The sequence below is a fragment of the Ochotona curzoniae genome, unplaced genomic scaffold (assembly GCF_017591425.1).
Source record: "Ochotona curzoniae isolate NIBS_2020 unplaced genomic scaffold, NIBS_Ocur_1.0 contig_64, whole genome shotgun sequence".
Classification (NCBI taxonomy): Eukaryota; Metazoa; Chordata; class Mammalia; order Lagomorpha; family Ochotonidae; genus Ochotona; species Ochotona curzoniae.
In genome coordinates this window covers 45,573,726-45,598,970 of record NW_024466502.1, presented here as the reverse complement: position 1 = coordinate 45,598,970, position 25,245 = coordinate 45,573,726, and the positions used below count along the sequence as shown (strand labels likewise).

Sequence of the window (25,245 nt, the reverse complement as noted above, 5' to 3'; positions counted from 1 at the left end):
GCTCCCTGCCTGTGGCCTGGGAAAGCAGTCGAGGGTGACACAAAGCCTTGGGATCCTGTACCCATGTGGGAGACCTGGAGGGAGCTTCTGGCTTCTGGCCATTGCAACCATTTAGGGAATGAATCAGCGGATGGAAACTCTCTCTGTTTCTCCTTCTCTCTGTAAATCTGTCATTCCAATAAAAATAAATACATCTTTAAAAAAAGATTCAGTAAAGAAATCTTTTAGTGGTAGGAGCTGATGCAGCTGTTAGGATACTGATTAGGACACTCACTTCCTCTATCAGAATGCCTGAGTTCAAGTCCCTGCTCCGTCTCTGATCCCAGCTTCCTGCTACGCACATTCCGCGGGGCAGCAAGTGACGGTTCAAGTTTACGGTCTCGGACATCCATGTGGAAGAACCAGATTGGGTTCTCAACTCCTGGCTTCAATGTGGCCCATACCTGGTTGCTGCTGAGGAGTGACCCAACAGATGAAACATCTCTGTTTCTTTCAAATAAGCAAGAATAAGTAAATGATATTTTAAAAGATAAATTTTATACTATATACATATATATGTATACACACATAAACACACACACTCATGCAAAATCTCCATGCCTCTGCAGAGCTTTTCTTCTGGTGTCACACAGTAAGCCCTCAGTAATTGATCATTGAAATCTGACCAGTTGTACAGAAAGAAAAAATGGTGTTACCATGGCCATTTTAACAGTGCCGTGGGAATATCCACTTCCCATTTCTTCTAATTTCCTTCTCCAATGCCTGGTATGTAAATGCATAAACTTGGCAGTCAGGAGTATACCGGGGTTTTTGATCTCGCAAGAGGTGTGCTGTAGTTAACACGTTAATAAAACAAAACAATAGCCTCCAAACTTAAGCATATATAGTTTAAAAAGTAATTTTAGAGCAAAAAGCAGTCTCAGAGCTTTTATACTGAGCAATAAACAGCACAACTAGTGGTTTGTAAATTAGCATTAGTTCTCTCATAGGTATGGCCTTGCTCTGCCTCCCTGTTTCATGGCCTGTGTTTGTGTAAAATGTGTGTATGTGAGGACTCTGACCTCCCAGGGACCCAAGCTGGCTGCTCCACAGGCAGGACCCTCTGTCAGAGCTCCTGCTGCCCTGGTTATATAACTCTGATGGGTAGAAGCCGCCTCCCTGCCCAGGCCATGTGATGCCTTGAAAAGGAAGTGGACAAAGGCTGAGGCAAACTCACCGCCTCCACAGAGCTGGGAGCCAGTTCACACACCAGAGACCACGGTGACACAGTTCCCAGTTCTAGGACAGGGAACAACATGGGCCTGCATCTTGGGACTGATTTTCTGGATGTTTCTCCACAAATAGGAGAAATCACAAAAACAATTAGTAACTTAACAGAAATGAACATGTTTCTGTCAAGATATCAATATCCTTGAGGTCTGAGAATGTTCTGGAAAGGTCTTCAAGATCTAAGTCACAGGGAAATTACAGGGGTGAACACATTATTAATGGAATTCTAGGGAGCTGGTTTCAATATGCCAGATTCGCATATTTCTCCTCTGTTACCATCGAAACCAGATGTGGGCTCTGTTGATGATCTCAGCAGTTGATGACATCAAATGGCAATGCTGTGTCCAAACAATAATCTCCCTTTGGCTACCCTGCATAAGTGAGATAATTGGACCCAATCTAACAAATCATTATGATTCCACATATCAAAAAATTTTCAGAGAAATTAACATTTTTAAAGAATACTTTAAAAATGGAGACCAAATTCACCAACTTCATTTGAAGTTGCTTACTTCAATCTGAAGTAAGGAAATTCAGATTAATAAAAAGGTGATCAGCTTGTCATATGTTTCCCAGGGGCAGTTTACTTAACATTATCTTCATAATCCAAAGAAACTACTAATCCCCAAGGGGCGTGTGATTCCTTGCTGAGGTGAGATCTCCTGTGAGCCAGTCCCTTTCAAACTGGCCAACCCAGTGTCAGGGCAAATAGAAATCAGCTCCTGTTGGTGATTGCATCAGTCTCATCAAATTATTGCTACTTTCAGCGCAGCACTACAATATTCTGAAAAATACACAAATAAATTTAGAAGAAAAACATTCTCATCAACGCCATTCATACCCTCATAATAAATTAACTTTCTTAAAAAATCTGCTATTTATATAATCCCCCCTTATTTTTTGAAGTGGAGAGGCTGACTGTAGAGGCGCAATAGCAGCCCCATGAGGCCTTTTCTGGCAGTGTAGGCAGAGCTTCTCAGTGGCTTCCCAGACACAGCCTCTTGCTTTGGTGCTGTTCTTCACTTGGAGGGCCAGACCTCAGCACGCCATCTAGCATTCAAGAACAACACCATGTCAGCAAACAGTGGTAAATTCAGCTACACAAAACACACTTAAGTAAAAGAAGCAATCATTTGATATTCCCTTCAAATTTTTAACTGCTGCCTCTAGATAAATTTCTGTGTATCACAACTAATCCATCAAACCTTTGGGGGATGAAACCCTTACTATTGGGCTAGACTAAACCAAATGCACCTGCTCATCATCCAGAGAAGGAAGCGTCCTGGGCACAGCTAAGGGTTCTCTGCTGTTCCCTCACTCCTCTCCTGGGAAGAGGACAGGCTTTTCTGCTTGGGCAGGCTTAGGGGCTGGATTGGGTCCTACTTCTCCCTGGCTTCTTGTTTTGGTCACTTTATTAGTACCATAAGCTGCCCATATTTATGTCGTGCAACCAGATGAGTTTTGACACCTGTGAAAGTACCACTACGGTCACGGCAATGCATTCAGTCAAGCCGCAGTTTCCTCCTGCCCCTTTGTGTCCTGTGGAGGGACTTGCCTGCCCTCCCTGCCGGTTAAGCTGTCACTAGGGACTAAGGCCTTCCTAAGTATGTGTGAAAAACCTTGTCTTTCTTCTTGTGAAATACTGGAAGCAACAAAAAGAGATATATATAATACAGATAAAAGTCCTAATGCACTGGGCCAGGTGCAGCAGCTTAGTGGCTAATGTCCTTGCTTTGCATGCGTCAGGATCCCATATGAGCCTCAGTTTGTGTCCTGGCTGCCCTACTTCCCATCCAGCTCCCTGCCTGTGTCCTGGAAAAGCAGTTGAGGATGGCCCAAATTCTTGGGACCCTGCACCACATAGGAGACCTGGAAGAAGCTCCTGGCTCTTGGCTTTGAATCAGCTCAGCTCCAGCTGTTGCGGCCACTTGGGGAGTAAGCCAGCAGATGGAAGATCTTTACCTTTTGTTTCTCCTTCTCTCTGTAAATCGAACTATCCAATAAAAATAAATAAGTCTTAGAGAGAGAGAGAGAGAGAGAGATCACTTCCATCTACTAAATCACTTGCCAGATGTCTCTAGTGACAAAGGCTGTGACTGGGCTGGTGCCATATCTTAGAACCAGTCAATCTCAGTCCCCCTGTGGGCAGCAGGTGCCCAGTTGCTGTGGCTAGCATTGCTGCATCCCAAAGGTTGCACTGAGAGAAAGCCGGAGGCAGCAACAAAACCCAGGCACTTGATGCGGGATGTAAGTGTTTTAACCAATAGTCCCCAGAGCACTTCTTTATATGTTCTAAATAAAATTCAGTGTTATGTATGAAAACACACTCTTCCAGTAGGTGCCTTGGAGAACAGGCATCTTTAACGGGGACTTACTCTGATTTCACACTCTTTTCCTTTATGATCAGTACTATGTCCTGTGTAAGATATCCTTTCACGGGCCTGGAGTGGTAGCCTAGTTGCTATAGTCCTCGCCTTGTACATGCTGGGATCCCATATGGGCACTGCTCCACTTCCCATCCAGCTCCCTGCCTGTGGCCTGGGAAAGCAGTCGAGGACGGCCCAAAGCTTTGGGACCCTGCACCCGCATGGGAGACCTGGAAGAGGCTCCTGGCTTTGAATTCGGCTCAGCTCCAGCTGTTGTGGCCTTTTGGGGACTGAATCAACAGATGAAGATTATCCTCTTTGACTCTCCTTTCTGTATATCTGTCTTTCCAATAAAAACAAAATAAAACTTAAAAAAAAGATTTATTTTTATTGGAAAGGTAGATTTATAGAGAGAAGGAGAAACAAAGATCTTCCATCCATTGGTTCACTTCCCAAATAGCTGCAGCAGCTGGAAATGAGGCAATCTGAAGCCAGAGCCAGGAGCTTCTTCCAGGTCTCCCATGTGGTGCAGGGTCCCAAGGGCCTGTGCCATCCTCTGCTTTCCCAGGCCACAAGCAGGGAACTGGATGAGAAACAGAACAGCCGGGACATGAACCAGCACCCATATGTGGTGCTGACACTTGAAGGTGGAAGATTAGCCTGTTGAGCCATCATCGTGCTGGTCCCTGCCATCCAGATTCTAACAAAATGTTCCTTTTACCACTAAATTGTCCTTTCAGGAGTGCATGGGTATCTGTATATTTTTACTACATTCTAAAAATCTCAGTGACTTTTAAGGTCTATTTGGGAAAGTGGTCAGTTGTGCCACTTGCCCCCTTCTCTTTTACCATTAGTACAGCATTGATAAGGCCTGAAGTAGCAAGTCTCCTGGGGTTGGAAAGACAGCTATGGCCAAAGGTCAGTCCCTAACTTTCCCACATTCCAATTCCTGTCTGTCTGATTCTTTTTGTTTTCACTGAATCAAAACTTGGGAAGAAACCATATATGGTGTGAATCCATCCATATGAAATGGCCAGAACAAATGAATCCAAAAACACATCAAGGACATTAGTGGGTGTCCAGAGCTATGGAGAAAGGCTAATTGAAAGCAACTACAAATGTAAGGCCTCTTTCTGAGATACTGAAAACTGTTCTGGAACGAGGCTGTGGTGACGTCTGCACACCGTGAATATACTAAAACACACTTCTATACCCTAAAGGGTACACATACCTTAATGTAGTTGTGAAATAATTGAAAAAGACATTTATTGACACAAAACATCTAAAAAATGCTTACATAAACTTATTGTTCAATGTTTATGGAAAAATATAATCAAAAGAGGAGAGAGAGAAGGGGATGTTGCTCCTTGCTCCTGGCTTGGCCCGACCCAGCCCTGGCTCTGTGGCTTTCGGGTATTGAGCAGAGCGTGGAAGAGGCTCCTCTCATTTCCTCCCTCTCTGTCACTCTACCTTTTACATAAATAACAAATTCTAAGGAAAGAAGTTATACTTTTTTTCTCCACATTACAAACACAAATTTACCCTTTGAACAAAGCAAGATTATTCAAAATACAGAGAATCAAGATATTCTCGCCAAAACTATTTTCGTAAAAAATTTCTATACTTTTTTCACTGTCAGAAAATAACAATGCCAAGAAAACACAGTATATTCCATTTAACTAGAATTCAAACAAATAAGTAACATATCTATTATCTTCAAATAATATGATCAAAATTATGTGCCCAAGGAATTTTACAATCTCTAAAGGATTCCATGGCATCTAAAATACCTGTCTGAATATGAACCTAATGCAGCCTAGTAACTCATCCATCCTGTGACCAGGCTGGGCAAGTGTGGCTGTGCTGCAGAACAAGGTAGCAACTTGGATCTTCCTCACTTGGTTCTAGACCTTTCTATCTTAATTACAAATGGTTTTCCTTTCTTATTGCCCGAGAAGATTTTGTTTTGATACAGAACAGTCCAATAATTTGTTTCATACAAATTTAATTTATAAACCGACTTATACGTGAAATTTGTAATAAACTGTAGACTCATAGATGAGTAATGAGGGCCTTTTTCTATGCATAAGTTTAGATACATAAATGTGTATGAATAAACTGAATAGTAAAATCCTAGATTGCCAAAAGAATAGTTTTTATCTGTTAAAACAATGACTTCTATCACCTGGTCACTAAGATGCACCATGTATCTTTTTCTTCAGCAACAGAGTTAATTGCAATTGCAAGATAGGTCTTGTAAAATACTTACTTTCTCTCCTTCCAGATGCATTTTGTTCAAGACCCTGGGTGCCTGATGGGTCCAGTTGCCACTGAAAGAGGTCACAAACATGTTACTTGCTTCAAAAGGGTTTAACAGACTTTGCTTCAGCATACTGCTTTTTAAATTTTAAATCATATAAGAGCAAGGAGTTAGTACTGTCTATATCAGCAAAGCCCTAATAATGGCTCCTGAGTGATCCTAGGTCAGAATCAGTAGCACTCTTAGAGAAGGGACTTTAACAATCCTACCCATTCGTTCTGCAGGTAAGAAGATGAGAGATTGCTGTGGCTTGCTCCAGGTTAAACACTTTTAGCAGCTGGGTCTGCTCAGGCCTGGCATTCTGGAATTTCATCACATTCCTATATCCAGGCACTACAGAATCTTTTAATCACTAGAGAAGGCCTAGGTATTAAAGAAAGAAAATATGACCAAGATTATTCTGCCTTTGAGTACAGTTGCATAAGCTTCTCTATCAGCTATCACATATCTTTTCTGAGTTTCCCATCTCAGTCATTCAGAAAGAAACAGGGAAACTTGAAGAATCTCAGATATCATAGCGAAGACAAGAGGAGCAGGAGAGAGACCAGGGTGTGAACGGAAGCTCCTAGCTTTGCTTTTTCAAATAGGCTGACTCTCTGTTAAAATCACTCATGACTTAACCGGAAGGGCCACTAGCTCTAAAGAAACGCAATTAGGCATGAATTACCTGAGAGCCTCTCCCACCAGCATGAGCTAGTTCATCAGATTAATTAATTAACATCTTGAGCCTTGGGTGGGGAGGCAATGCAAGCACTGAAAGTCCTTAGGAAAAGCAGGACATCTAGAACTGTCTGGTCACTTAGAGCAATGGGATGATTAGAGCTAGCACAGGGTAGGGGATCTACAATGGGTGAGAAACTAAACATACACACACAAAACAAGATGTGCATTTTGAAATCTGTCAAGCCACTAAAATATACTATTTTAGCAATTAAAAATACCCCAAATTTACAATTAATGATATTCACAAAATGGTTTTTCATAATTCAAAAACTTAGAAACAACCCTAGTGCTAAATACAGGGGAATGGTTAAATAAGTTAGATCTATAGGCTGGAATACTGCACAATTATTGGAAAAAATTTCAAGATGTATTTATTTATATTGAAAATCAGTTATGGAGAGGGACACACACACACACAAAGAGTGAGAGAGGGATGGATTCTATAGCCACCACGTCCAGTGCTGGGCTGGGCCAAAACCAAGAATCAGGAGTTTCATCCAGGTCTCCCACACATGTGATGAGGCTCAAACACTTGGGCTATCTTCTGCTGCTTTTCCCAGGCCTTTAGCAAGGAGCTGGGTCAGAAATGAAGCAGCCGGGAAACAAACCAGAGCCTATATGGGAGGCTGGCAAGTACAGACAGCTGCTTTACTTGCTATACCAACAATACTGGCCCTGAAAATATTTTTTGAAGACATGGAAAATACAACAACACGGTAACAATACTATCCAGAATCTGTGGAACAGTATATGTCCTTTTTTATTTCCTAAGTCTTCTATAACGAGTGTGTATTACTTTTATAATAAAACAATCTAAAGGGAAAAATCGACATCTATTAAACAGGAAAAAATCAAGTAAATGGACATGGAAATACAATAATAAAATCTATTCTGAAAACAGCACTGGGGCAGGCATGTGGTCCAGTGACTACGGCACTGCTTGGGATGCTGACATCCTGTGCCAGAGCGTGTGGGTTTGAGTCCTGCTACACTTGGATCCCAGCTTCCTGCAGTGTGCTCCCTAGGCGGCAGCTGGGTGCTGCTCAGGTGCTTACACCTCCGTCACCCACAGTGAATTCATGGCTCCTGGCTTCAGCCTGATCTAGACCCAGCAATTGCAGACACTTGGGGAGTGATCCAGATCTCTTTATCACAGGCATTTGGGAAGTAAAGCAAGATCTCTCTCTTCTTCTGCCTTTCAAATAAAAAGTTAGAAAAAAATGAATTTTTTTCCTTTATCTTCCACAGGATGTGTGTGTACCTTCTTAACTTATGTGGAATCTTAAAACTAATTTTTTAAAGATTTATTTTTTATTGGAAAGTCAGATTTACACACAGAAGGAGAGACAGAGAGAAAGATCCTTCATCCACCTGCTCACTCCCCAAGTGGCCTCAATGGCTGGAGCTGAGTAGATCCAAAGCCAGGAGCCAGGAGCCTGCCCTGGATTTCCAGGTGGGTGCAGGGTCCCAAAGCTTTGGGCCAGCCTCCAGTGCCCTCCCAGGCCACAAGCAGGGAGCTGAAAGGAGTGTGGGACTGCAGGGATACAAACTGAAGCCCACATAAGGATCTTGGCACACGCAAGGCAGGACTCCAGCCACTAGGTAACTCCACCCTTAAAACTACTTTCATTCCTACCCACTACTCCAAACAAGAAAGGAAGATGATGGAAAAGGTGGATTAGAGGTGCCAGTGTTGTGGTGTAGCCAGCCAGTAAAGTTACCACCTGTAAGGACGGCGTCCCATACAGGTGCTGGACCAAGTGCCGGCTGCTCCACTTCTAACTCAGCTCTCTGCTAACGTGTCTGGGAAAGCAGCAGAACATGGCCAAAGTGTTTGGGGTCCCCGCACCCACATGGGTGACCCAGCAGAAACTTGAGATTCATCTTGGTCCAACCCTGGCCATTGTGGCAATTTGGAGAGTGATCCAGTGGATGAAAGCTCTCTGTCTTTCCTCCTCCTTTTCTCTTTCTGTGCAACTTTTTCAAGTAAATAAATGTATAACAGAAGTGCAGCAAGGACTGACATGGCCAGATGTGAAGACATAGTGTAGTATGCATCTCTGCATTCAGACCAAAGAATTCCCAGTGAAACTGTTGAAAATACCCTGGCAGTAGGATGCCGGACTCGCTGACATTGTCCATGCCTACAGTGTCAGGAAACACTTAACAGCGGAATGATGGACTTAATGACTGTTCCTGAAGGACTATCCATTGCAGTACTAGAGGGGAAATCAGTAAGGGAGGAAAGGGACTTGGGGAAGGGGACAGGAAACCCCACAGACTATGGAACTATATCATAAAATAGCAATAATAATTTTAAAAAAGAAAAAACAAAGTCAATAAAATATTTTTTTAAAGAATAAAAAAAAAAGGCAGATTAGAAGTTTTCTTTTATCAGCCACCAGAGGGCACCAAAGGTCTCACTGCCTCAAGAGACAGAGTTTCCAAAGGGACAAAACCTTAAGGCCCGAGATTCCTGGCTAAGTATTTGTAGTGAGGGATATGTTTGCACATAAAATAGACTCAATAACCTGTTGGAACTTTTTAAAAGAGTTGGAATCACTCACTTACAATAAACAATGTACCAAACAACGTGATAATAAGTACATCTAGAAAAAATGTGTAGCTACTTACTGTGAATTTGCTAACACCCTCAAGTTCCCCAAACTTCATGTAAGAGATGTCTGCCTTCTTTTTTCCAACATCTACATCCCCTGCATAGATCTGTTTTATTCCTGCACCTTTAATTAAAGGTACACACTCATCACATGGACACTTGGTCACAAAAATCATGCTTCTTTCTTCTGGTTTTATTTCTTGACACCTATAAAAATTTATAATATATTTAAAAACGTAGATACTGAAAAGTAAGTTGTTAATACAAATATTTAAGCACTAAACTTTAGCTATTTTAAAAACACAACACTGCAAATATATTCAAGCATTATTTTTGCTAAATTAGTGAATGTTTAGATTATGTAAACCCATAAAAATGCTATAATACTAAATGATCATGACAATTTTTACAAATAGAATTTATCTAGTGATTCTAAGCCATTGGGAAAATGTTCAACATCATTACAAAGTAAATGAAAACAGAGACAGTATAAAAGAGGAGAGAGATCATACACAAAAGAAAAGAACACTTTCTAAGTATTAGTTCAATGTCCCTTATTTGAAATGCTTGGGACCTGAATTGTTTCACACTTTGAAGTTTTTTGGGATTTTGGAACATTTACACAGCCTTTATCTGTTGAGTATTCCTGAACCGAAACTCTGCAATCTGAAATATCCAAAATGTGAAACTTTTTGAGTATCACGTTGGTGCTTTAAAACTTAATCTTATTTTGGATTTTCAGAATGGGCATACTCCTTGTAATACTGAAATCAGACATTAAAATTAATAGCTGTCTTAAATTGTACTTATATACTGAAGTTTAAGTACTGTTTTGAATTATAGCTTCCTTACTCTTTCCCTGTCACAATTTTATTTAATAAACATGTAAATTTTGCATATTCACAGTACCCTACAAAATAAAGTAAGTAGATACGTAACGGAAAGAAAAAGGAAAAGAACAGAGATGTGTTTATGGGTGGGTGTTGGAGGTGTGAACTTCTGCATGCTGGAGGCCGTTCAAGACTAAGCACCGCCCATTCTATTTTCTGGTTTTCAACCACTATCTTTAACTCCCCCACTGCTAAGGTTCCATACCCATCTCCCTGGTTGAAATTTAGTTTATTCATTCTACACAACCAGTCTTTCCAAACACTACAACTGTTGCCCAGTAATCTACAGAGTGCAGTTTTGCCAGTGTTGTTCCATTTCCCCATCGCCCACCAATGGTTTGAACTCAAAGTCTATTGTCCAGGCCCAGCCTAATCATATAAGCAGCATTCAGTACAGCCTAACTAGAACCCATGTTCTTAAACATTCTTTGCATTTTCCTATTGTAGACTGTTGATTAAGCTACAAGCAAGAATGGTCTTCCCTTCAAGAAAAATCTCCACTTGTCACAATCTCAGCTACCCTTTCAGTCTCCTCTCAAACGCCCCTTCTTCTACACAGCTTATCTCCAGCCCTGCCTCCTTGTAGCAATCTCTGAGTGTCCACAGCACCTTGTCTCTCCCATAGCACTGAGTGCATTAGATGGACACAGCCTTATGTTTGTATTCCCTAATCCATTAGGAGATCCCCAGGACAGAAGCTATTTCTTACTCAGTTTAACACTCTAGTCTTATCCTCTTAATGGTAAATGCTAAGAAACATCTACAGCAATGACATAAACTATGCTTAAAAGAATTAATGCCAGTGATAGCAAAATTACTTTAACAAAAATTCTAACAAGATCCCTTAAATTTGATTCACAGTAAAGTCCACATACTCATAAACATAAATACAGAAAACAAAGGAGATCTTAGTATACCAAAAATAAAAATAAAAAAAGGATGCTAAGAAAGTTTGAAGCAGCTTCATTTTGGAGAGACAGAGGGAAGAAAAGGGACTTCTTCAGTAAACTGGAAGTCCTGGAAAAAAAAAAATCTATGGCAACAGAAGCAAAGACCAAGCTCACCAAGGGTATGCTTCTGAAAAGACTATTTCTTAGACTTTTTAAGAAGAAATAAATTTCAACTAAAAGAAAACTAATTTCAAGTAACACTTACTAGATTATAAATACATACCTAAATGTCAAGGCATTCTGTTCTGCATGTATGATATATCTGAATTTCCTTATTTCTCGGTCTTTCTGCTTGTCATCCATGTGTGGGAAATCAGCATACTCAGATCCAACAGGAAAAGCGTTGTAACCACATCCTACGAAGTACATGGCACCTGTTCCATCACAACTTCTCTACGGAAGTGAGCAAACCAACCATAGTTAGTGTTAACCTTCTGAAAAGGCACGTGGCAAGGTATTTTTAAAGTTTGCTATCATTCTTTGTGTAAGGAATAAAATAAAATTGAGCCATGAGATAAACACAGTTATCAGATCGTCCTACTGCAGTGTGGTCTTGCCAAATCTAAATCCCAAGAATGATGACTTCTGTAGTCTGTAATCTCAGGGCAGTGCCTTAGATTTAGCAGATAATAAAATGCTACACTGTTTAAGTCATATATTGTTTTTGCTTGATTCAAATGTTTATCCTTGGATGGAAAATAGAATCTTGGAGAACTGAAATCATGTTTCAGATTTTTTTCTATCCCTTACAGTACAATATTACATTTATAGCATGTACTCAGTTATGAGTTAATTTCTTATTATGCTCTGTGCTATGGTACTGGCTAACAAGTCTGAAACTTAAAAACCATAGACACACATAGGATAACAACCTTTTATCAATGATAGAACATACATATGACAGTGGTCCCATAAATTACAACACCTAGTGACATCAGAGCTATTTCTGAGTAAGTATACTCCATGACATTCGCACAAAATTATCTAATCATACATTTCTGAGAACAAATCCCTGATTTTAAGAGACAAACAACTACATTTTGAACAATCTCTGTTGCTAGGATATAAATATGCTATTGTTGGGCCACCTCCTGCAGTGCCAGCAGCCCATGTGGGTGCCAGTTCAAGTCTTGGCTGCTCCACTCCCTATCCACCTCCCAGCTAGTGGCCTGGGAAAGTTGCAGAAGATGGCTCAAGTGCTTGGACTCTGCGACCCACTTGGGAGACCTGAGGAAGTTCCTGGCTCCTGGTTTGAGACTGGCTCAGCACTGGCTGTTGTGGCCATCTAGAAAGTGAACTGGCAGATGGAAGATCTCTGTACTTTCCACTTTTCCCCTCTGTAATTCTTTCAAATAAATCTTACCAAAAAAAAAAAAAAGTGCTACTGTGACCCAGTTGAAAAAGAAAAATATGCTTTTTTTTTTTTTAAACAATCTTTACATAGTTAATTGGGGTAAAAAAAGGTTCCAGGGCTATAGGAAAGTGGGTAAGACTATTATTTCCATATTGTTTCCTTCATGTTTAAAGGAGGGTATTAAGGGAGAAGGCCCACCCAATTTCCCACCCTCCCCAGGTCCCGCATGTAGGGTATGCTCCAAGGTTCTTGCTCAAGTTAATCAACCATCTCAGCTATATGTTGAAAAATATGTTTTAAAATTTGTTTTTGAATTTTTCTTTTGAATTTTGAATTTTATCATATAATTCTGTAGAGTCTGGGATTCCTCCCCTTCCCCCAAAAAATGCACTTTTAAAAATTATCAATATATAGGGCCCAGCACGATAGTGTAGTGGCTAAAGTCCTCGCCTTGCACACCCGGGATCCCATATGGTTGCTGGTTCTAATCCCAGCAGCCCTGCTTCCCATCCAGTTCCCTGCTTGTGATCTAGGAAAGCTGTTGAGGACGACCCAAAGCCTTGGGATCCTGCACCCGCGTGGGAGACCCAGAGGAGCTCCCGGCTCCTGGCTTCAGATTGGCTCAGCTCCAGCCACTGCGGTCACTTGGGGAGTGAACCATTGGACGAAAGATCTTCCTCTCTGTCTCTCCTTCTCTTTGTATATCCGCCTTTCAATAAAAATAAATCTTTACAAAAAATTATCAGTATCTAGATCATTATATGTCTATGTTATTATAGAACTTTTTACTTCAGGGGCTTTTTTTGGTCAATGGAATATTATTTGTTAATATGAATGTTTTTATCAATTATTTGAATGGAATAGTTTATCAATGATTTTATAATAGTGTTTATAATAGTTTGGAATAACCTATAATAAGCCTCATCAAATTTCGATATATCATAAACATTCAAAGGTATTAACAAGATCATTACTGTAGAAGCTTAATAAATAATAGTATGTCATGGTGAGCCAACAAGATTGAAAATAAAGTATTATCACATTAATATGTTGTCCTTGAGCATTTACTAGATGTCAAACCTCATGCTAAATGTATATGCATTATTTAATTTGACTAATCCTCCAAACAAGTACAGTTATTGTTCCCATTTCACAGATAAGGAAACTAAGGCCACAGTCATAAAACTAATTAGCAACATAATCAGAATTCAAGTCCAGGTTGCTTGACCTCAAATTTGTAGGTTTTCTACTTTTTCATGCCACCTACCTGAATTACAAATAACTGGAAACTAAAATCTCATGAAGTTAGGCAAAGGCTGTGAAACTGTCACATAAACCTAAGATAAGTATTCCAACCTTGGCCAGCACTGAGCTCAGGGCTGTACACTGGACAGAGACCCTGTCCCCACCAGCCGCCTAACTGAAGAGAAGGAGCAACTGGACACAAAGTGTGAGGAGCTGTACCGAATGCTACGGGAATGTCGCGCACAGCAACCCGTTCTAGCAGGGGCACAGTTTAAGGCAAAGGTATTTTGAAACTGGAATCTATTAGCATTAAAATGACTAACTATAGTTCCTCATCATGTCGTTCCATGCCCTTCTAACTCACCCCAGTAACTCTAAGTCCTCATACTATCTCTAATGTCCCTTTTTGCTGTCAAACCTCACTTTGTTTCTTATAATGTAATTCTAATCAAATCTTCACTTAAAAGATCCTTATACTGCACTGTCAATATGGAAGCAGCTAGACACCTGTAGTTAGTTTGAACTGAGAAGTGTTGTAAGTGCAAAATATACATGAAATTTTCAAAACTAGAGTTTTTATTAATAGTGTTTACATGTTGAAATAACTGTACATTTTATATTAAGTAAAATAATTCTTAAAATTAATTCACTTATTCACTTTTTATTTAGCTATTTCGTTCGGAGACAAAGACAGAAAGGGGAGCTCCCATTCACCAGTTCATTCCTCCAAATGCCCACAAGAGCTAAAGCTGCATCAAAGCCAACACTGCGGGCCTGGCATGATAGTGTAATGGTTAAGGTCCTCGCCTTCAATGCGCCAGGATCCCATATGGGCGCTGGTTCTAATCCTGGCGGTCACGCTTACCATCCAGCTCCCTGCTTGTAGCCTGGGAAAGCAGTCGAGGATGGCCCAAAGCCTTGAGATCCTGCACCCGTGTGGGAGACCTGGAAAGAAGATCCTGGCTCCTGGGTTTGGATCGGCACAACACTGGCTGTTGAGATCACTTGGGGAGTGAATCATTGGATAGAAGATATTCCTCTCTGTCTCTCCTCCTCTTTGTACATCTGCCTTTCCAATAAAATAAACAAATCTTAAAAAAAAAAAAAAAGCTAACACTGGGAGCCAGGGACTCATCCCAGGCATTCCATGTGGGCGTCAGCAACTCAATGACTTCAGCCATACCACTGCTTCCAAAGCTTCATGCTGGCAGGATGCTGGAGTAGAAGGGCAGGACCAGACACACAAACTGAATTCAAGTACTCCAATATGGTATGCAGATTTTTTTTAAAGATTCATTTTATTTTTATTTTATTTTTATTGAAAAATCCCTGGAGCTGAGCTGAGCTGGAGCCAGGAGCCAAGAGCTTTCCGGGCATCTCACACGTGGGTGCAGGGTCCCAAAGCTCTGGGCCATCCTCAACTGCCTTCCCAGGCCACAGGCAGGGAGCTGGATGGGGATTAGATCAGCCAGGACACAAACCAATGCCCAAAAGGGATCCTGGCGCATTCAAGGTGAGCATTTTAACCACTGAACCCTTGTGCCAGGTCTGATGTTTTAACCAGCATGTTAACTGCTAGGTTAAATACTCATATACCTTTTTATTTTTTATAAAAGATGCATGGGATAATGTGACACAGTGGGTAAAGCTGCAACATGCATTACCAGTATCCCATATAGGAACCATTCAAGTCCCTGATACTCCACTTCTGATTTAGCTTCTTGCTAACGACTTGGGAAAAACAGGGGAAGAAGGCCCAAGTGCCTGGGCCCCTGTTACTCAGGTAGGAGACCAGGAGGATGCTCTTGCTTCCTGGCTTTGGCCTGGCCACATCTTGGCAATGTAGCCATCTCAGAAGAGAATCAGCAGATGGACGCTTCTCTTGCTGCCTCTTCCTTTTTCTCTGTTAACTCTTTCAAATACATGAATCTTTTAAAAGGATTTCTTAAAAATATTTATTTGGGGCCCGGCGTGATGGCGCAAGTGGTTAAGGTCCTCATTTGCACGCCCAGGATCCCTTACGGGCACCAGTTCTAATACCGGCAATCCAGCTTCCCTTCCAGCTCCCTGCCTGTGGCCTGGGAAAACAGTTGAGGACGGCCCAAAGCCTTAGGGCCCTGCACCCGTGCGGGAGACCCGGAAGAGGCTCCTGGCTTCGGATCGACATAGCATAGGCCATTGCGCTCACTTGGGGAGTGAATCATCGGACGGAAGATCTTCCTCTCTCTTTCCTCCTCTCTGTATATCCGCCTTTCCAATAAAAATTAAAAAAAAAATCTTAAAAAAAAAAAACTTATTTGGATGCAGTATAGCAGCCTAGTGGCTAAAGTCTTCGCCTTGCATGCCCAGTATCCCATATGGGAACCGGTTCATGTCCTGACTGCTCCACTTCCTAACCAGCTCCCTGCTTGTGGCCTGGGAAAGCAGTAGACAATGGCCCAAAATCTTGGGACCAAGCACCTGCATGGGAGACAGGAAGGAGGCTCCTGCCTACTGGGTTTGGATCAGCTCAGTTCCAGCTGTTGCGGCCTTTTTGGGAGTAAGCCAGTGGATGGAAGATATTTCTGTCTTTCCTTCTCTCTGTAAATCGACCTTTTCAATGAAAATAAAATTTAAAAAGCATTTATTTATTTGAAAGGTAAAATGTCAAATTGGGATGGAGGTAATAGGCAGAGACAGGTGTTGGAGTAGATGAAAAGAGGGCGAGAGACTGATTTCTTACCCATGACTCACCCCACAAATGTCTGAAGAGCCAGGGATGCACCAGGACCAAAGCAGGAGCCAGGAACTCCATGCCTCCTAGTGCATCACTAGGAAGCCAGATGACGGGGGTGAAACTTGATATCTGGCATTCCAATATGGGAAAAAGGCATGCCAAGTGACATGTCGACCCATGAGCGATAATCCTGCTCTTCTTACTGTTCAAATGTGGCTTCCAGATATATCCAACATTATATAAGAGGGCATTTCAAAATGTTTGTGTAAAAAGCAAATTGAGAGGATCTGATTTGGGCACCCCCAAAATTGACATCTGTATATAGCTTGTTTTTATAATATGTATTTTCTATGACCATTTCCATCTTTAAATATTTTGCCTTTTATTTCCACAAGCTAGGGCAAGACAATTTCTATATTCTACCCCAGAGCGGAGCAGCAGGACAGGAGGAGGCTTGTATCCCAATCATAAGGACTCCTGGACTCCCACCAAGGTCTATCAGAACGGGCACCAAGGATGTCATCACAACTGCCAAAGAGAACACGGAGAACTGAAACGCCTCCAGAGGCCGAGAATTCAGAGGACAGACATTCTCCCTCTTTGGACAAACTACACGAGATGAGAGAAGCCCGAGTCCTTCCACATAGGATTCAACGTCATCAGAACAACAGCCAGGAACCACGATTGGTCATCAGAATCAGAAGAACAATAAACTTCCTTTGGGAAATGGGAGAGGAGCCTTCTCCAGTCCTTGCCTAGTTCCAGCTCTGGGCCTCCACCCTCTACAATGACCATCAGGGTTGCTCCAGAACCTCCTCCCCCACAACACACACACATACACACACAAATAGGAATAGATAAGCAGAGAACAATAAAGAAAGATAGGTCATCAAGGACTCACACATACCCTGCTAGGTAGAACACAAAGAACAAGTACTCATCACCAAGGTATGAGAGATTTCTCTGCAACACCCCCCCCCCAAACCTGTTATGCACCTCAATTGTTAAAATGTCATTGAATAGTCGCAGGAGGTTGTTAAGAATTTACATGTAATTTCAACATATTGTTCACACAATACTATGTCAATTAACTCCATAACGATTTATATTGTCGCTGCTGGGGCTTTTAATTGATCAGGATCTTGCTCTTTTGGCCATACTTTCAGACCAGGGAAGGTCTCCCCAAGAAGCGGATGAATTTATCTGGACAACAAGATGCTGACCTCTACGCTTGGTATATGCTTGCGGTGAAGGTGTCTCAACTGATCTTGAACTGAGGTCTCACAACAGGGTGGAGGAGTCCACCATGGAGGGAGGGGTGGGGGAAATCCCAGTACCTATGGAACTGTATCTCATAATACAATGTAACCAATAATTTAAAAAAATAAATTATATAATAAAAAAATTTCTATATTCTAAATGGTTTACATGGAATAAAAGGTTCTTCATTGGAGTATAGCCCAATTTTTCCTTCATTCTGTATAGGACTCTGGACCCTAACAAATCACTTGCATTTTAGATATTCTCTCATTCCCCTATCGTTGCACTTTTCTTCTAATCCCCCTAATTTGCTCTCATGAGTGCCTATTCATTCTTTAGGATTAATGCTATGTTACTTCCTCTAAAAATATCTCATACATTGAGCCTGGTGAGGTAACCTAGCGGCTAAAGTCTTTGCCTTGCACACAGCGGGATCCCATATGGGCACCGGTTCTAATCCCGGCCGCCCTGCTTCCCATCTCTGCTAGTGGCCTGGGAAAGCAGTCAAGGACAGCCCAAAGCCTTGGGACCCTGAACCTGAGTGGGAGACCCAGAAGAGGCTCAGAGCTCCTGGCTTTGGATTGGCTCAGCTCTGGCTGTTGTAGCCACTTAGTGAGTGAATCAATGGACAGGATATCTTCCTCTGTGTCTCTCTTCCTCCCTGTATATCTATATGTGGCTTTCCAATAAAAATAAATTCTTTAAAAAAACCTCATACATTTTCTAAAGGAAAACAGTGGTTCTTCCTCTATGCTTTCACACCATTAGTTATAATTACATTTCTGTGCCAGTTACTTCTTTGTTTCTCTAGCTCCTTCATTAGACCATGAGGCATGAAATCCAAAAATTGTGCTCATGATACCCCCAGTGTGCACTGTAGCAGTGTTTAAGCTGTAGGTGTCCAGTGACTCTTTGCTAAGTAAATGATTCTAGCTAGAAAATTGTAGAGGGAATTAGTATTTGTGGAACTTAATAAATGCACCAGGATAAAAACCTCAATGGGCCAATAAAATGAAATGCAAACTGCTATTACATGCTGTCTAAAGAACTGGAAGGAGGAGCTGCCTGGCTCCAAACACAATGAAACAATAAGGAAATGGAGACCTGCTTTACTTTACTTGATCCACTTATGCAATGTCCATGTCTATATATTGCCCTATGCCCTGTGAAAATAAATATCGCAAGCTAATCAAATAGTTGAAAATTTTTAATGCAAAGCATTGAAAACTAAATCATGCTGAAACAAAAAAAAATCATGTTTAATATTTAAAGAATTATTTGCGTACTTACTGACTTCCCTTCTGCCCAAATGACTGCGCCAACTCCAGTTTTGTGATCCTCTGAAAGATATGTCACTTAATTCAGTAAAAATCCAAATGACATTTTTCCCAAACAGCATGAAAATATATATTATGAAACCTACTTCATAAATGTAGTAGCAATCCCTTAATCACCACTGATTTTCATAGGATAGTATTGAAGCTTTAATGTATTGAATATGGAGCTAGGTACTCAACACTAGATGGGGTCACTATAGTCACATATGATGTACATGAGGTGTCATCAAAAGTTTATGGAAAATACATATGATGAAACAAAACTTATGCATGGTATATGCAATCTATGCATCATATTTACTGTTTTTTTAAAATATTTATTTATTTTTATTGCAAAGTCAGAAATTCAGAGAGGAGAAGACAGAGAGGAAGATCCTCTGTCCAATGATTCATTCCTCAAGTGACCTCAACAGCCAGTGCTGCACCGATCCAAAGCCAGGAGCCTCTTCTGGGTCTCACACTCCGGTGCACTGTCCCAAGGCATTGGGCCATCTTCAACTGCTTTCCCAGGCCACAAGCAGGGAGCTGGATGGGAAGCGGGGCTGCTGGGATTAGAACTGGTGCCCATATGGGATCCTGGTGTGTGCAAGGTGAGTACTTTAGCCATTAGACCACCACACTGGGCCCCCATATTTACATTTTTATGTTGAAGACGTTGAATTTCTTTACATTGGGTCTCAGTGTTTTTGGATAAAGGTTTATGGATCATTTATCTTTGGATAGAAAAGTATTTCTTTTACCACTCAACACATACTATGTTCAGTGCTAAGGAAAAAATGACAAAGACGTAAGGTTTCTTTCCCAGAAACTCACAGCGGAGTATATAACAGTGATTTACATCAGGATTTGAGTTTCAGACCCAAACCAAAAATCATCCACAGTCAAAAAATCAAACCTTGAAAAGTTGTTTAAATTGTCTATCAAGTACACAAACATATCTTTGTGTACAGAACTCTCATGGTAATAGTAGATAAATTTATAATGTGAATTATATTGATATAGTAGCATATAGTACCTAATGAAGAATATGGATACAAATGTGTTATCTATATATACTGCATCTTTTACACAGTGGCGTCCCAGGTGGTTTGCTGTGTAATTTCATGAGAAGCAAGAGATGCTGAGATGAAGTAACAGGACGGCAGATTCTCATCTCCTGGACCAGAGCTTTGCTTCATTCTAATTAATGAAGGGATTGTGATTTATGCCTGAAACAGCTGTCCCTACATACAGCTATCTTACCAGAATGGTTTACAGAAAAATTCTTTACAAACCCACCATTAGCAAAGGGACTAATACATAACTCATGATACAAGATAGTTATGCTAGACCAGATCTGTATACAATGCAGTTGTTTAGGACCACATGGAAAGTTCTTGGAAAAACAAAATCAAAAGATATGGATATCTTGGTGCAAAAAAAAAAATGCTGGAAATTCATGCAGTCTTATCATTAAGGGCATTTTTAAAATATGAACTTTCTGATAATTCCATGGATATGTGTATAAAATCAAAGTCTTTAATAAGAATTACATTGCTGTCAAAATATCTTGCAGAACGTTAAGAAAACATGATGGCCAGGAGCCAGTTTTAACAAGGCCACTGTAGGGGGCATCAGTGATTCCTGAAAGTTTTAACGGAGCTGCTGCTGTGCTGCCAGTTGAGACTCTCCATTCTACTGAATCTACTTTCAGCTGTGGTCTCACCTAAGCATATACTGTATTCCAGTGACATCAGTATAGATATTTGCTGATTTTCTCCTTTTCTTAGTTGGGAAAATTTTAAAATCTTACTACAATTCACAACCCAAACAAACCCTATCTCCCCATCCCCTTACCTACATCCCCCTTTCCCTGCTTATCACAAAGCTACATGTTAAAACATGATCATGAATCTTCAAATCTTACATCAGGGAAAATGTACAAATACCATTCCAAAATAGGAAATATGGATACATCTTGATCACAAGAAATTCCCAAGCAACATTCCCTGTTTCCACCTACACAATGTAATAAAGTAAAGTTGATTTCTTGATGAGACATAATCAAGACAATCTGCCAATATCTGCGTTCCTCCACCTTGATTCTACTGGTTATTTTGAGTATTTTGAAAGGTTTCTATTTATGGGTCCGGCGCATTGGCCTAGTGGCTAAAGTCCTCGCCTTGCACCCGCCAGGATCCCATATGGGCACCCAGCAGTTCCACTTCCCATCCAGCCCCCTGCTTGTGCCCTGGGAAAGCATTTGAGGACGGCCCGATGCCTTGGGACCCTGAACCCGTGTGGGAGACCTAGAGGAAGTTTCTGGCTCCTGGATCGGTGCAGCACTGGCCATTGTGGTCACTTGGGGAATGAATCATCGTATGGAAGATCTTCCTCTCTGTCTCTCTTCCTCTCTGTCTCTCTACCTTTCCAATAAAAATAAAATAAATCTTTTAAAAAAGAAGCTGTGGTGTCCTCAAGGGACCTGTTCATCTCCTGGCACCAAATCAGTGACAGTATGCCCACCAGTACTGCCAAGAAAAAAATTTTTTTTTAAGTTTCTATTTAACATTTATTAAATACTTAAGAATTTTTTGAAAATGATTTTGGTTCCTTTTCCTTTCTCTTTTTGTCCAGTCTTTAGAGGAGGGCTCAGTGAATGAAAAATCACAAAAGCAAGCAGCTCTAAGGGCCTAGACTCTCAGACCCTGATTAACAGGTGTAGTATTGAAGACAGGCCACAGGGAATCTTAAAATTGCTTGAAGAGTTATCTTCTCAGGGGTCTCCTTAACTCATCTATATTGAACAAACAGCAAAACTTTAGTGTCTAGCAGTAACTAACTCTGCCACAGATGATGTGAATACCATTTTACTTCTAAGACAAACACACCCCAAATCATCAGTCCCAATTTATGAACTAAGCATGTAACTCACCAGTTCGATATGCCAATAATCTGGCCTGAACCATGCAGTGCCTTGCAATTTCTTGTGGCAAACTTTGATTGTGAATCTCATTAATCTGTTCTGGACTGTTACAATAAAATCCAAAGTGTTTAAAGCTGGGCACACTGGAAGCCACTGTGGCCAAAAGCAGGATCAGGTCTTTCATGTTTTGCCGTAGGTTGCTGAAGTATGGGTTTTCACACAGGTTCTCCAAACCTATTGTCATCAGTATTTGCTTATGCATTTCTTCATTGGAAACCAAAAATAACATTTCATATTCCTTTATTCTTTCTTGTTTACATTCAGAATAAAAGTCAATATTAGCATCAGGTAATGTTTTTGTAATTTTTTGAACAAAGTCACATTTGTAAGATGTCTCCTCTACAAACTGTACCATATAACACACCAAAGGTTGAAGTAAGACACACACATGGGCCCGACTATTTGACTTCAATCTTTCCACGGCTTTGGCATCTAACTTTGCATCTTCAGAACTAGAAGCCTCAGTGAGCAGACTTATTTCTGGATCAGCAGGCCAATATGAAATTCGGTTAACTCCAGCTGAAATACAAAATAGGATACAATGTGAGCTGAACCCACCTACCCTATCACTACAGTGATTCAAGGGGTTCCAATAGAATAAATATCTTTTCCCATTATACAGCCTGAAGGGTGGCAAACTACCATTCATAGGCAAAACTCAGTCCATGTCAGTTTTTGTGCAGTTTACAAGTTAAAGATGGGTTTTATATTTAAAAAAAAAAAAAAGTTGCAATGGGCCCAGTGCAATGGCTCAAATAGATAAGCCTCCCTCTCCCTCTCAAGCACCAGGATCCCATATGGGCTCTGGTTCATGTCCCAAGTGCTCCACTTTCCATGCAGCTCCCTGTTTGTGGCCGGGGAAAGCAGCAGTGGATGGTCCAAGGCCCTGGGACCCTCTACCCGCATGGAAGACCCAAAGAGGCTCCTGGATCCTTGATTGGCTCAGCTCCAGCCATTGTATATCTGCCTTTCTAATAGAAAAGAATCAATCTTTAAAAAAAAAAGTGACAAAAAAATGAAATAAATATTTTGACACATGAAATGACAGAAAACACAGATTTCAGTGTCTATATATAAAGATTTACAAATTCATTCACAGTCTTCAACTGCTTTTCATAGTTGAGTTGAGTAGCTAGAAAAGATACCAGATGGCCTGCAAAACCAAAAATCCTTATTTCCTGGGCTTTTCTTAGAATTTCAACTAGAAAAGGCTTCTTCTTCCTTTTTTCCCCCCATTTCTTTTTTTGGTGCGTGCACAGAAGCCAACAGCAAGATAGCTCACATGTTTCCCACTCATCAAAGTAGTAGAAGCTATGCCTGAATCACTGTGGCTTAGGCTACAAAGTGATTTGGAAGGCTTTACAATTCCTAATGGCGTTCCCACTGGCTGCATTTCATCTTCCCTCTGTTACGATTCTCTTAATCCAGCCAGCAGTATTAGTGAACTCATTTTTTAAAAAAGATTTATTTATTTTTATTACAAAGTCAGATATACAGAGGGGGGAGAGACAGAGAGGAAGACCTTCTGTCAGATGATTCACTCCCCAAGTGAGCGCAATGGCCGGTACTGTGCCAATCCGGAGCCAGGATCCAGGAACCTCTTCTGGGCATCTCACACGGGTGCAGGGTCCCAAAGCTTTGGGCCGTCCTCGACTGCTTTCCCAGGGCATAAGCAGGGAGCTGGATGGGAAGTGGAGCTGTTGAGATAGCCCATATGGGATCCCGGGCGCATTCAAGACGAGGACTTTAGCCGCTAGGCCATGCCACTAGGCCCCGTGAACTCATTTTTAACATCTTAGTTGTTTCTGCTAATCCTGATCCAAAAAGAGGGAATGAATAATCTTTGGATAATTGTTCTTGTTCTAGTGGCAAATGTTACAGCAGCAGTTCTTAAACTTTTTGATTTTAGGATCCCTTTTTACTCCTAAAAGTTAAGGCCCAAGGAGTTTTTGTTTATGTTGCTTATAGATTAAATATACTGCGTTGAAAAACTAAAAAAAATTAAGCATTTATTAATTCACTATAATTAAACAATACATAATACATTATATGTAAAAATAATACATTACTACATGGTAAACTCCCACTTAGAGGTGGTTTTGCTTTCTGGTTTCAGTTACTTAGTTAACTGTGCCACATCATTACAAGATGCCTGAATACAGTACAATAAAGATGTTTGGGGAGAGCAAACACAGTCACCCAAGTTTATTACAATAATTGTTGTAACTGTCCTATTTCACTGCTAGTTATTGGTAATCTCCTACTGTGCCTAATCACACATCATCACAGGTATGATACGAAGGAAGAAAAAAAACCAGTATCTACAGGGTTCAGTACTATCTGGGCTCAGGCATCACTGTTGGGTCCTGCAAAGTATCCCTTACTTCCCATGGATAAATTAGAACTGGTATAAATAACATAGCTTCTCAAGAAAAACACCCCACATCTTCTTAGGCAACAAAAATTAGTGATAAGAATGGCACTGTTTAAAATTTTTACAAATATATTCATTGGCTTAACAGAGGACAACTGGATTCTTAGTTTTTCTTTGCTTTCAATCTTATATAACAGGTTGTTTTCATTGAAACACACACAGGGTTTATATATATATATAAACCCTGGTCTCATACAGATATAAACTTGAAAAGTAAGTACTTTATATCTTTTCAAATAACTGCATCTATTCTTTGATACTACAGAAAGCTGGCACGGGCGTTGTACCACATCCTCACACCATTTCTTCTGCTGTGCCATCAGCCCATCCGGCAATTACAACCACTCCGCTGCTGAGGCCTGTTCGTAGCGTCACATGCTTACTGTTTGGAAGACACTTCTTTAGTGTCTCCTTTTTCAAAAAAATAATATTCCCATTCATGAGTATCACTGCAAATTTCATCAGAAGAGGTTAAATGCTGGGAAATGGTGGATATAATTTTTTTAAAAAAACTCTCACTTTTGTTTGGAAGCTCAAATGTTATCACTGGCAACAAATACTGTCAGCTGTTTCATTTCTTTTTTTTTTTTTCAGAAAATGCCTGCAAAATAGCCATGCTTTAGTCACCAGTTCACCGTGTTCCTTGAAAAAAGTGGATAAATCAGTTTGCAACACAAAACAACCTCCTAAGTGGTTTTCCTAAGGCTTAAAACCAAATGCCTTACACCTTATCTTCCTCAGAACATTGTAAGTATGTTTACTCATGGGGTGGGACTTTATAAAATTAACCATTTCTCCT

General features: G+C 40.8%; 1 protein-coding gene across 2 annotated transcripts in view; it reads right to left on the bottom strand.

The window, feature by feature from the left end:
- Positions 1 to 515: 515 nt before the first annotated feature.
- Positions 516 to 25,245, bottom strand: part of CDADC1 (cytidine and dCMP deaminase domain containing 1) — a 47,324-nt gene continuing 22,594 nt past the window's right edge. The window contains exons 5-10 of one of the 2 annotated variants that reach the window (XM_040991423.1): positions 21,962 to 22,531; positions 19,001 to 19,050; positions 11,359 to 11,528; positions 9,313 to 9,502; positions 5,905 to 5,965; positions 516 to 2,319 (exon numbers count right to left, since the gene is read on the bottom strand). In XM_040991423.1, coding sequence (XP_040847357.1) covers positions 2,246 to 2,319; positions 5,905 to 5,965; positions 9,313 to 9,502; positions 11,359 to 11,528; positions 19,001 to 19,050; positions 21,962 to 22,531 — 1,115 coding nt within the window. In that variant the 3' untranslated portion in view covers positions 516 to 2,245. Of the gene's footprint in view, positions 2,320 to 5,904; positions 5,966 to 6,164; positions 6,319 to 9,312; positions 9,503 to 11,358; positions 11,529 to 19,000; positions 19,051 to 21,961; positions 22,532 to 25,245 lie in introns of those variants that run through there. The other variant, XR_005884942.1, reaches the window with a different exon arrangement.